The following is a 13,989-nucleotide window of genomic DNA, read 5'->3' as shown; positions in this document are numbered from 1 at the left end:
TCTTATTTTTTTAAGATATATATATATATATATAGATAGATAGATATATATAAGGTATATCAAAAACTTTATTTTATACTTTTAAATCCTTTTACTTTAATATTTCTATACTCAAATGAGATTTTTAAAAGAAATAAATGTATGAATGTATTTTTTAATAAAATTTAAAAAAGTTACATTGGAATTACCTACCTAGTTAAGTAGTTTAAATTGTAATTAATTATACATATAGATAAAAAAAAAATTCATTTATCATCAATGATAGTCACTTTGACTTACCTTCAGTTGATGAACCAGGGATTCCATTTGCATTCCTAGAATCAGTGGAATCTTTAGTTTGAGTTCTTATTGGACATTCTGAAATACTTTTTTGTACTCCACTATGACCGTTTTTGAATTCAGAAGAGGGTCTGCGACCATTATGCTCACGTTCATTCACATCAGATCCATTTTGAGAACAATTTTGAAAATTTTCTATTTCATCTTTGCCATTTGCCTTGGAAAGAGAAACGGGAGTTCTTGAAATTAATTCAGAATTCCCTTTAAGTTTTTTGATTAATCCAAGTTTGCCTGTTGTTCCATACTTATCATAAGTTGGATGAACAGCTTTGCTGTTTTGCGCCAAATGAACTTGAGAGTTATCTTTTCTTGATTTCTCCATAGGTTTTATAGAGTTGTTTTTCTTTGAAAGAACGGTTACCTTTTTTTAGATTTTTATTAAAGGTTTCCCAGCTTCTTTTCAAGTCGAAAAAAGTTTACTTTGAGCATTTCGTATGAATCTAATTCTTTGTTAAAAAGTCCTCTGATGATATTCTTTATTACAAAAATATCATGCGATGTTTGGGGTGATAAGATTCAACAGCTTCGTCTTTATATGCAATCCTAGTTGATCATATAAATGATCATAAATTCGTTACATAATCGATAAAAAAGTACAACAGATGACTCCATTTAATATGTAGACATAATACTTGAAAAAAATTAAACTGCAATCGAACGAAAATGTTTTCGGAAGCAAGGATCATTTCATGCACAAAAACCAACATTCAATAATTTATGCACCATAAACAGTCACTTTTTTGTATGCAAAAGCAAATAGCTACTTCATGTTCAGTCAATCCAGCTTATTCAAAGAAAAGAGAATAGAAACTTACCACATAATTAAAAAAAATATCATAGCTAATAGTCTTTCATGTTCAATTGTAATCCCAATTTATTTGCCTTTATATTAGCAATAACTGATAACACTACTTACTGATGTAACTTCATGTGGTTCCTTAAAGACCACCTTATTAAATGATAGTAATTAAGATAACAGTCTTCACTGAATAAGTTTCTTAGTTGATAAAAATTGCCGCAAAAATTATATGTAAGCAACTATAAATAGTTCGAATTTTACAACTGATAATAAATATGAACTCAGAACTCCAAATGATGCTCAACAAATTTTATGAGAACATTAAATATCAATTTTCCTCTATCATCTCTTCTTCTACGATGAATTCCATCACGGCATCTTGGATGAAGGAGCATCTTTAAAGAATTGCATCATTCCACTAAGAAACCGTTCTCTGTCACCAAACCGCATCACAATACAGTTTTCTTCAATCCTCATATGCAAAGTGACGTTTAGCTGTTGGAGATCATTAAGAGCGTGATAATACGCATGACCGGTTGCTTCAGATGTTGGACGGAATTTTGGTAGGGAGAACTCACATCCCTTTAAACTAGCTAGCTGTTGCCTTCTCTGAGAGAAAAGCCATAGTCACCTAAGTGGAGATGAAACTCCCGACGTATCGCACCATGTCAACCAAAACCTCTCGAAATCATTCAACCTCGAAGGCGTACCGTTTATTGTCGCAAACGTCCAATCGAAACTCGAATGAACAATGTGACCTGGTACCTATTTCGACCACCTCGAGTTTATTGCGTGCATTAAATCGTTTCCCTTATCTTATTTTTTTAAGGAAAATTCTTCTTATCAAACAAAAGGTGAAAATCCTATTAATCGAGTAGCTATAGTGTTAAAATGTGTGAACAATGAGATACTAAAAAACATGCCGGCTATGTTCCGTGTAGTAAAGCTGTTTTATTAAAAGTATACTATAAATTATATTTTCTTAAATGATTAGTTGTTCTGTTAAACATTTGGAAGTTTATATAATATGATGTTTATTTTACTAAATTTTAAACAATCCTATGAACAAAAAATTTCTTTAAGTTATAAAACAGAAAAAGACATTTGAAAAATATAAATAAAAATCTGTTTAAACTGTTATTTTGTTTCATTTCATTTGTTTGTTCATTTTTGATAACACGATTACAAGTTCTGAAATTTCTGCAAAATTATTTTTTGTCACATACATGATAAAAGTTAAATGTGATATATTAAGGCATATTTATCAGTAATTTTGTAAGACAAAGAAGAGGAAATTAAAAGAATCTTAATGAAAATATAAATTATGGATTATGGAGAAATTTTACAATTTTAAAACTATATATTTTAGCGTTGCGTTTATATTTATTCCAGTTTTACGTATGAACCTAACTTATGTCTTAAAACTACCTGGCAGATATTTATCTAATTTTAATATTCATATATTTAATGGATTNGAGAGAGAGAGAGAGAGAGAGAGAGAGAGAAAGAGATCGGCTAACCCCATAATCACCATACCAATTTATGGTTTACTTCGCAATATGACATCAAGCGCTGTCTTTCTAGAATTAACATCGGACCAACTCTTAAAAATGTTTAAATGTAGGAGACTCACTGCCATCTAAAATGTGTGTTTTTAGCTTCCAATTTGAACCAACGGCTCTAGTCCTTGTCAAGAGAAACACCCGAGAATATAATTCAACTTCCGCTAATATACAAAGGTGTATAAATACTATAGTTACTAATATATATAGTTATCCGAAATACGCCACTAGATGAAGTAATGAGAGAAAATAATGTGTTATAAAATTGAAATTGAATGGGAAGCAACGAATAAAATCATAATAAAAATCTAAACACGCTTCGGTGTCCCATAGATATACACTATAATTTATTTTTATTTATTTTTTTGAATTAACAGAAAAAAACTGTCAGCTAGTGTGCCAGTATAAAACCATTCATTTCACAGAAATGTGCGGTGATTTAAAAACGGAAGCCTGTTTTTAAGCAGATAAGTACTTTTAGTTCAATAAACAAAATGCGTTATTTTAACAACGAAAAAAATAGCTCAATAAAGTAGTTGCTTCATCATAGTTCGAGCCAAAAGTAGAATTCACACGATAAGTCAACTGGGGACACGATCCGAGGACGATCACGAGGACGCCGCTTTGCCCCTTCAACCGCGATAGCTCTTGCGGTTGACTGTCTTATTGAAAAGTATTACTTATTGAAGTCATATTTAAGAATAAAAAGATTTAAAATTACAGTGGCCAACCCTTACAAAAATGTTTGGCAATTTAACTTACCAAAAAATAATATCTTAAAGGCAAATAATAATTAAGTAGAGTATTTTACAATGAAGTCGATTTTATTTATACGAACTTCAAAACCGTAAAATAAATGCTGGAAAGTAAGAATAAGTATAGAAAATTATCTTAAAATGATATAAGAAAAGGTAAAGTAATGTTACGGTAAGCAAAACTGCATGGCAAAAACTAAAATTTCAATTAACACTTTTAATCCGTTTATGATGAGAGTAAAATACAATGAAAAACTGTTTTGTGATAAACAGCTTTAAATCGTAAATATATGCTATAACGATTATATGGGTAGCGATAAAAAACAGAAAAAAATCTGTATCTATCTTTAAACGGTTTTTTTTTCTGTAAAGAAAATGTACCTTTGTTTCTGTAGAATTTACATATTTCTGTAATATTTACATTTCATTAGTGAGATAAATGGCTGGGAGGGTATAACAGAAATTATATAATTGTTGTCTCAATTACCGTGACATAACCACTGCCGAGTTATCTAATCAAAAAATGAATCATATCTACAAAAGCAAAAGAGACAAAAAATAAATTATTAATTAAAACATTAAATAAATCAAAATGGAAAAGCGCCTAAAGCAACTAAAGCCAAATTCGTTTTATTTTAATTTAGATATTCAAACAAACGTTAAAGCAGGAAAAAGTAATAAAATAAAAGAAGTGTGTGTTTTTAAGATAGCACACCGAATTATATCATTTCTATTTTCCCATTTCTTCTGTATATCTAACTCTGTAAAAAATAACTATAAATTTTACAAAACAGACATAAAACATATATATTATATACGTATATATATATATTACAAAAAAAACTGTTTGAACATAAAAATAAATGTAGATTTTTTTTCTGTTTTTAATCGTTACCCGCGTGATACAAAAAAAATCCCGTTTTTTTCCAGATTTTTTTCTGTTTTCAATCGTTACCCGCATGATACAAAAAAATCCCGTTTTTTTTCCAGATTTTTTTCTGTATATTTCATGGTTTAACGCTGTTTTTCACAAAGCAGTTTTTTTCTTTTTTTTTATTCAAATTTTACTTTTTACCATGTAGCTTAGCTTTCCGTAAGATATCGCAGCGTATTTAGGTTTGTAATAATAAATTAATATATTCGTTATTTTAAGCGCCATCTTTTATTCAATTTTACTATTACATTTACTTCCGATTTTACATTTACGTTCTATTGTACTACTACATTCGATTTACTTATAATGACTAAGGCATCGAATACTAATCGAATATTAAATACCAATTTCATTAACTTTCGTATTAATCAAACATCTTAATAAATAATACACTACACGCTGTTTCAATAATTCACTCTGTCTCTTTGTGTTAAAGCTTCACAACTTGTTTTTGTGTTTGTCTTTCATAATATAGTGGAAACTAATGATTTTAAAACATCTTTTACTTCCATCAATAATGCAAATAATGTTCATGCTAAAAATACGTACAAGTTGTTTTGTAATCAGTTCTTGATGGCGTTTCTTTAAGAGATGCTCTATTAAACAAATATTTCTGCTTCAGGCAAGTTGTGAGTTCAACTTAGATAACGTAACTTGTGAATTTTGCAAATAAATTCAAAATTAGGGGTGAGTTTATTTTTAAATTTTTAAACTTAATTAGATTATATATATATANAAAGTTAAGAAAAACAATAAGTTTCATTTATTGCGCATAAGCTGCAAGTAAACAGAACTCATTAGATAAGATCAAAATGAGGTTAACCAAAGGAGACATATGAAGAAGAAAAAAAAGGGGGGGGGAGGAAAAATAATAATAAAAGAATAACAAACAACTGGGAAGAAAAAAGGATTAAAATTTATAAAAAATTTTATCCTTTTTTTTTCCTCTGTTGTTTGTTATTTTTTTATAATTATTTTTCTTCCCCCCCCCCTTTTTTTTCATACGTCTGTAATTTTCCTTTGTTTAACTTCATTTAACGAATTAGATTTTAAAAAAAACAATTATGAAAATATAATAGCTTTTAACAGAACAACATACACTGCAAAAAACGGTAAATCAAGTTTTTTGTTTCGTAACATATTCCTGTGGAAATGGATTTACAGTAGAAAGTACCGACACCTTAAGTGCCGGTAATTTTTGGTGTAATTTAATCCGGAATTTTTTGCAGTGTAGAAGTTTGAAATGAAACGGGTGAAATAAAACTTGATTTTATGACATGTATTACGTCAAATGTTTCGAAAGAGTTTTAGGATATTTTTAAGTGAAAGCATTACCTTGTAATTATTTTGATTCACAATTTTATTTTCGAGTTGAAATCTTACAAATAGAACATTTTGCTATAACGATAAAACTCCTAAATTTTACTACATTTTATAGCGTATTATGAAACCATATTTCAATGTTAATTTCACAAAAATCATTACCATATCACTTCGATAAAATTTACCGAGCTTTTCTATGTTCCCATTGAGCCAGAAGCACAGTAAATGCTACAATATTTTGCTAGATTTTAGCATACTTTTTTTCTCAGTGTATTAATTTAAATTTAGTAAAAATTGTAAAAAAGCTTATATTGTTAAAATCCAATTAAGTTATCAGTAAAAAAAAAGATTCAGCAATTGCTCAGTTCTGTAAGGTAGCTATACTTTTAAAGCAATTCGATTCTTCTACTCGATTCTCCTTACCTCATTAATCAAAATCATTGAGTTCTGAAAATTATATTTAACTAATTAATTAATAAATCATCAGAAAGCAAAGCTGTTATTAGCAAAACTAAGCACCTCTTAGACCTGAGGATCTCTGTGTTATCTCAAGGCCTAGTTTGCTTATCTAAAGGAACCTATTGTTATGGTTGATTGCCACGATAGGATGTGTGATAGATATCACTATGCTCAATTGCAATTTAGGGTTGAGGGGATGATGAATAGGTTAGAAAAAGTGCATAGGAAACTAACGATAGTCAAATGACAATCTATGAGTATCGTAGTTAATAATCCAGCGAAGTAGGCTGTACCAGGAAATGACGTGATATTGAGTTGCTTTATGTCACGTTTTATTGCCCTTGCCATTCGTGTGATTGACATTGAAGATTAATATCTGTTTTATTTTTTTATTCTTATCAACTAAACAAGAGCTACGACAGATTGGTAGGTGATGCATTTAAACTAATGACGTGATAAGCACTTGTTTCATTATTATTATTTCTCTGATTAATTAAATCAATGCTACTGGCTTCTTAACTGATGACAAGTAATCAATTTTCAAGACTTGGATAACAAAAGAAAGGATTACAGTTCCGTTATTGTAATTTTTATTTATATCAGTCTGTTTTGTGAGAATTGCATTAAAATAATATATTCAATTTAAAGTTTCATTCCTTTTTTACATTAAAAAAATTGTTTATTCATTTCAAATATTCATTACATTTTTATTATGTACAACAAGGAATATTTAAACATTTTATTAATTACTAAAATTAATTAATTTGGCAATAATAATTTAAAAAAATAATTGATAATAATTTTAATAGGTGATGTACTAACATAATAACCTGAAAAGCATTTGTTTCACTATTATTCCGATCAGTAAAATCGCCCTAAGCATTTTCGGATCAAATTACGATAACAAGTACTTGATATATATATTATTTGATATATATTATACAAAATTATTTGATATATATATATTGATACCCTCTACAGTTTGGAGATTAGAGATCCGAATCTGATGAGAAAAAGATATGTTTATTCAGAGAAAGAACGTTTTTGTGTCTGATTCCGTACCTTAAAATATCGTTTGCACTAATTAATAAGCATATCTGAAGTTGCTTCCTCGAACCATTAAGAATGAGTCCTAGAACGTGATGAACCGATTATAAGATCCAGAGACTAATATAGCTGATATTATATCTAAGAGATATTATATCTATGGTAAAATCACAATTTATTCAGGGTGGTCCGATTTTTTTTTTCTGAGCGCATTGTACTTAGTAAGTGGGATGTGCGAAGTGCATGAAGTGCATAAAAGATTTCAACTGAGTGCATGAAAATTCACTGATTAGTCAAAAAGTTATTCTTATTGTATTACCATTTCTTTTCATTCATTAATATCCTACAGTATTCTTCCAATAGATCGAACTCCAATAAAGTAAGGCAATGAGTAAACAAACTATACTATTTATAGATTAATTAGACTATAAGAATAAGCCATGAGTAGTCAAACACTGGTTAAGAGTGGTGATGATAATTTAGTTTATATAGTAAATTGAAATTTTGAGCGCTGATTTTTATTTCTCTTTTATTTTATTTATTTATTTATTTATTTATTTATTTGCACTTTTAAGCTTTATCACTTCTATTCGTTTCAAAAATTGTTTGAGCATGATTTTAAAATTCTTTTTCCAAAATGATTTTTTAATACCAAAACTTTAAAATATTGAAAAACTTTCTTATGTTTTTTAATATTTAAAAGTTTATGTTTCTTAATATTTTATGTTTTTTAATATTTTTTTAATCATTGTTTTTATTTATCAGAGTATTTTAATCAATAAGTACCATTTGTACCATTGAAACCGAACGTTTAATTAAAATCTCTTCTATTTTTTCAAAATCCAAGTTTTAAAGCTAGTATGAATAAACAAATACAAGTGAAATAAGAGAAAATAGAATTTTTTCTTTGTAATATAATCTATTATTAATGAATTTAAGGAACAATTTATAAAAATAGAAACTCGTGCAATCGTAAAATAAAGAGAAACTCATGAAACCGTGAGAGAGAAAGATATCGTGCTTACGCGACCGTTAACTTTATAACAGGTGTAAATATTTTTTTTACATTCTCTTTATGAACAAATATGAAATAATTTCTTAATAGATAATTATTTATCTGCAATATCATTACAATTTTTTAAAACTTTTTTGTTCGTTAACTGTTTTTTAATGATTTCTGAAGTAATCCATATCTTGAGAGTTTACCTAAATTTATTACTACACTGTAAAAATTCTGGATCAAATTATGATATTACATACTGTCACTTTGGGCTCATCATCCGTAAAATCCATTTTGCTGTAAAAGTCATTTTTACTGTAAAATATTATACCGTAATTTTTATAGTATATTTTTTAATTAGAAGTGATTTTATGGTAATTACTGCAAAAGTTACTATATAGATGATTTTTTGTTCCATAAAATGTTCCGGTAAAAATGGATTTTACGGTAAAAAATACTTTCTACCACAATTTGATTCGGATTTTTTTACAGTGCAGTGTATAGTAGTGTATCAGTAGTGTTTATAGTGTACATATTAGTGTGTTAAAAAAATGGCAATTTTAATTGTAGGTTTAAGGCTTTCATCTTTAATTCCGACACTTGAAACAATTAAAAAGGAAAAGAGATTTGTTGATTTTCGAGAAGAAAATTGTTCATTATTGAAATAAAATAATCTCTTTTAAATATTTCCACTAAAAGGGAAACAATTTCGTCACAAATTGCTTCTTGTAAAAGTACTTGGTTTAAAGCTGCTTATCTGTAATAATTATCCATATACTATTTTGAATAAAAAGTCGTACTTAAACTTTAATCCGTACGATTTTTCTCCTACCATTTTTATAATTCTTTTATTTAAGGGACTTTAAATTTTCCCTCAAACTTGTACAACCTAGTTTCAACAATCTTCAGTAAACAATATTCTTAAAATGTAGTTTAGTTATTGCTTTGTGCTATTCAGACGGATATATAATGAAATTTACATGCTAGAAAACTACACGCGCTTAAGAATAAAGTAATCATAAAAAACGAGTATGTTAAGAAGAAAAAAAATTCTGATGGATTACGAAGAAAATTTGAATCTAAAAATACTCTATTTTCACACATGAATGATTTAGGATAACATTAGACTGTTTTTAAACTTTTCATCCGGGGTAGCATCGAACAAGATATAACCTTCAAAATTTAAGAACGATGGAAGTCGAGAAGGAAAAATTATAGTTCAATTCGCAGCTTATTGGGATAAACATAATCTGATTATTTAGAAGTGCTATCGGCATAGATAAAAATTTAACGCATTTTTTTTTCTTTATTACTGCGTAAATAAATTACCCCCCCCCTTACATCCAAAGCGTCACGGAAAGAATATTTTTTTAGGGGTTTATTAGTATGTAGGTTGTTCCATAAATGGGGGGGGGGAGGAGAGTTCGAGTTTTTTTTTAGAATTCTTGACAAAAATAAAATGTAGAAAAACTACACAGAGGTGGTCTTTAAGTAACATTTTAAAAAAGAAAACTATTAAAGATTGACAAATCATCAATTGCAGCAAATGTAGCTTAAAAATATGCAAATGTAGCAAGCGTAAAAAAATTTTTTAATATTGTTAGCTTTTCGGTCTTCAGTATTTTTCACTTGCAATAAGAAAATCGTATTTTGATTATTTAATTCTGCTTTGATGAATCGGGATAATCTTTTATGAATTTTAATCACCTTTATCTAACTTTCGACAAAAATTTTAAATTAACAAAGACCGGTGTTTTCGAAAAACATTGTTTTGGATCTTTCCAAAATGCAGGTGGAGCCAGTTGTGTCCATCGAAGCACTTAACTATTTTTTAAAAAAATGAAACAGTGATGAAATAAGACTAAGGAAATTTAAATATACACTACCGTACAAAAATAGACCAGAAACTTATAATTATTGAACTTTTTAAAAAAAAAATTCCTCAACAAATACCTAGAGGATTATTTCATAACTTTTAAGATTGTAATAAATTTAAAAACCTTTAGGGGGGACTTGAGGGACCGGCAACAAATTACGAACGGAAACATCCTATCCAGAAAATATAATAATTAACTCATAAACTCAATCGACACTTTGGTTTTATACTATTTGTAAGAATTGCATAAAATTTCGTAAACTTAGCTAAAATATTTAAGAAAGTATAGACATTTTTATAAAAACTAATTTTTTTTGTCCTACGTTTTTTTGACGTTTAACCAAACGTTTTGTCCTACGTTCCTACGTTTTGTCCTACGTTTTTTGTTTCTACATTGTTATGAGATTTTAGATTTTACGCCATCATTGAAAAGAAGGAAAAAAATTATAATGATAAACAGTAAAATTCGTTTATTAGTCGCTTAACTTCTGTTCTTTGGAATCTTGCAGTTTTGAGGTAATCAACAATTTGTTAGCACCTGCTGCTTGTCTTACTAGCTGTTAAATCTTAACACCAATAATTCATAAAGTTTACACCAAGCTCAGATGTTTTCACGCGGTTTAAGGTAGTCAACAGGCCGGTGGATATGTTTCAGCTTTTAATAGTTCTGCAAGTTTTGGAAAACAAAAGTCAGATTACATTTTATTTGTGTTAGAAGTGATATAACCCGGGGCTTGAAACTTCGTCTACTCATAACGATGGAGTTTACTTTATTATTTCTGAAGATATAAACTTTTTTATATCTTCAGAATAAGTTTTGATATCTTCAGTGTTTTTTCGATCTATGATAGTAGACATAACTAGCCTTAGCTATCGATCCTAGTACCTAAAAGAGAGCCACGGTCACAGTCGATCATTTGCAAGTGTTTTCACTCTTCTTGCTGGATGGAGTTGACTAACTCATCATAACTTATTCAATACTAAGTAAATTTCATTTCTCTTTACTGATTGATCAACATATTGATTTTGGTCGATTCTTTGCCAATCATCTGGTTGGATCGATTTGACAAATTACGTATGTTAACTCTTATAAAACACATGTATGTTCTTGGTTGTATAACAGATATATTATGTTCCCATAAGATTTACATAAATCTATAAATTGTATCAAATAATTTTATAATATTCAACTTCGATTCACTTCGGATTTGTTAAGCCTAAATTGAATCTGCATCAATATTCTCTCTGTACTGTGATTAAGAAAGTAATTTTATTTTAAGAAATACTACATATTCCTTACTTTATATTGTGCCGTAAAAATAATTTTACTGGCTCTGATGTGTATCACATTTTACAGTAATTATAAATTTTAGTGTTAAACTAAAATGTTTCTGAGTTTTTTTTTCCGATGGCAGGCACTGAATTTGAATCTTTCCCTATACTATGCCAGAATTGTTGCTCATTTCGCGTTACCCAGTGGGCACCTGTGAACCAAAGTCACGGAGGCGAGCAACATTGCCCACGCCACTCTGCCATAAACCCGTTTATAGGGTGGGCCACATTCACACATCATACGCACACACACAACAGAGGACAGCACAAGGAGAGAGAGAAACATCCATGCCCAGAGCGGGATTCAAACCCGCAGCCTTGTTTCTGAGTTTATTTTAGTGTTAAACTAAAATAAACTCATTGGCACTACAGCCCATAGAGGGTCAACGCCTACTGTGCCCATCTCAGTTTTCTTGACCTTGGGCTCTGGGATGCAAGAGTAGATGTTTCGGTTGGGTGTTTAGCCAACCGCAGAACCCTCAGTGTTTAGTTCACAAGCACGCTTGTTACTTATTTTATCGACCCACTTAAGGAATGAAAGGCAGAGTCAAACTTGCACAGCCCGAGAACCGAACCAAGGATCTGTGGAGCAAAAGCTCGGAGCGCTACCACTGAGCCACCGTGAGTGAAATTTTGGTGTTACCGGATAATAAAAATGGTGGTGAGTGTCTACTTTGCATCAAATAGTGTAAAAGAACTTTCTTGGTGCTTTAGTACACCAGCTTCTTGCTTTTTGGTGTAGTGGAACATTTTTTTAGTGTATAGTAAATGCAATTTCGGCTTTAAGATACTCTAACATTTTTACAGTGTAAAAAGAATTGAAAATAACCATGCCCTAAATTTTTTGGCTCTTCAGTTTTCAAAATAACAAGCCAACATGAGTTTGTAATATTAAGAAAAACATTCAGTTTTTTATCATATTACATTACAATGACAGGTTATAAACAACATTCATTTTTTAAAACTAGTACTGTTTTTAATTCGTTATTAAATTGTAAAATTATATGATTTCTAGTAAGATTTCAACGAACATGAACTTATTATGCATACTGAAATAGTAAATCTAATATATGTTTGAATAATATTGAATATAAATTAAAGATTTATTTCGATTTTTTTTTATTGCTATATGTATGAAAGTAATGAATAACATAACATTCTATTGAAATTTTTATAATTATTTCATTATTACAATAGTTTTGAGCTATAAAAAGAAATGATGAATGTAACAAAAAACGATAACAATAAACATAAGCCACACAATATTCATTAAAATTAAAGCAATTATGAATAAAATTATGGTAAAAATAATTATCTTCTAACAATTCAAGGGAAAATTATTCATATATAAACACCACAAGTTAGATGAATAATGAATTTTATCATGATACCTTTTAAGTAAAAAAATATTTTCTTCTTTGACAGAGGATAAGGTAAGATGTGGATTATTAAAATGATACAAAGGTAATAAAAGGTAATTTAAACAAGGTTAGTACAACTAAATTAAGTTTACAAACCCATTCAGCATTCAAATCGTTCAATTTCTATGTTTTAATAGAATAGAATAAATTAAAAAAAACTATAATAAAAACAAACAAAATATTGTTTCTATATTTTTTTAAAGGAGGCAGCATTTTATTAACTCTTTGCTTAATGCAAATCGAAAACTTTTTAAAAGCAATTCCATTTTAGTTATTTTTACAAATCCTTCTCAAAAAATATAAAGCAGTAATTTATATACTAGAATAAAATCAAACATATTAATTTCATTCGCTTTATATTACAAATTGCACAATTTAAATGACACCATAAAAAATGATAAATAAAATCTTTAGCAAGAGGACTCAACTGAAATTCTCAAATCATGCATTTTTCAATATTTCTTAACATTACAATAATTATACTAGCTTCATTTTTAGCTACTATTACTTCTATAATTATTTTTAACCAAAAGTCTTAACTCTCAGAGACAACTATAATCACATTTTTAGCATAATTAACATTCCGTGAAGGTATCAACAAACTCGACTTGTTTCCTCTTCAATATCTTGTTTCTTTGATGACTCAGCCAACTTTCTTTTTTCTTCTTCTCGTATCGAACGTACTAATGCGATAATATTTCCTTGACCAAGACCTCGAGCTTGGTTGCGCCTGTGAATAATTTCGATGAAAAAGGTTTTGGCTGGCAAAAATATAGGGTGCGCAAATATTTGCATCAAGTACCTGGGAAAGGAATGAAATAAAAAAGTTTATTTAATGAAAGCCAAATATACAATTGTTTACCACATTATGAAATATCTTTCACATATCATAAGAAGTTTTTATTGATTGTTTAATTCTGACTCTACTGTTGACGCAATTCTATTTGAAATTATTTAGATAAACTCAGTTGAAGAGGTAATAAAATCCACGCGATTAAAAATAATTAAAAATAAACTTACTTAGGGCAATTACTTTTTTCTGGCAAATTCTCGGATTCGTTGTCCAACAAAATACCCAGTTTTTCCAGAGACGCTATGTCTTCTTCTTCATTTATTTCTTTCATTTTTCTCAGCTGAAAAAA

At 28.8% G+C, this 13,989-nt stretch overlaps 1 protein-coding gene across 4 annotated transcripts in view; it reads right to left on the bottom strand.

Moving 5' to 3' along the window:
- Positions 1 to 12,583: 12,583 nt before the first annotated feature.
- Positions 12,584 to 13,989, bottom strand: part of LOC107452994 (4-hydroxyphenylpyruvate dioxygenase-like protein) — a 41,123-nt gene continuing 39,717 nt past the window's right edge. For all 4 annotated transcript variants that reach the window (XM_071188250.1, XM_016069643.4, XM_016069642.3 and 1 more), the window contains 2 exons: positions 13,868 to 13,980; positions 12,584 to 13,649 (listed from right to left, as the gene is read on the bottom strand). In XM_071188250.1, coding sequence (XP_071044351.1) covers positions 13,442 to 13,649; positions 13,868 to 13,980 — 321 coding nt within the window. In that variant the 3' untranslated portion in view covers positions 12,584 to 13,441. The remainder of the gene's footprint in view (positions 13,650 to 13,867; positions 13,981 to 13,989) is intronic.

Source organism: Parasteatoda tepidariorum, chromosome X2, assembly GCF_043381705.1.
Source record: "Parasteatoda tepidariorum isolate YZ-2023 chromosome X2, CAS_Ptep_4.0, whole genome shotgun sequence".
Taxonomy (NCBI): Eukaryota; Metazoa; Arthropoda; class Arachnida; order Araneae; family Theridiidae; genus Parasteatoda; species Parasteatoda tepidariorum.
The sequence above is the reverse complement of the archived record's forward strand: the minus strand, read 5'-3'. Positions and strand labels throughout refer to the sequence as shown.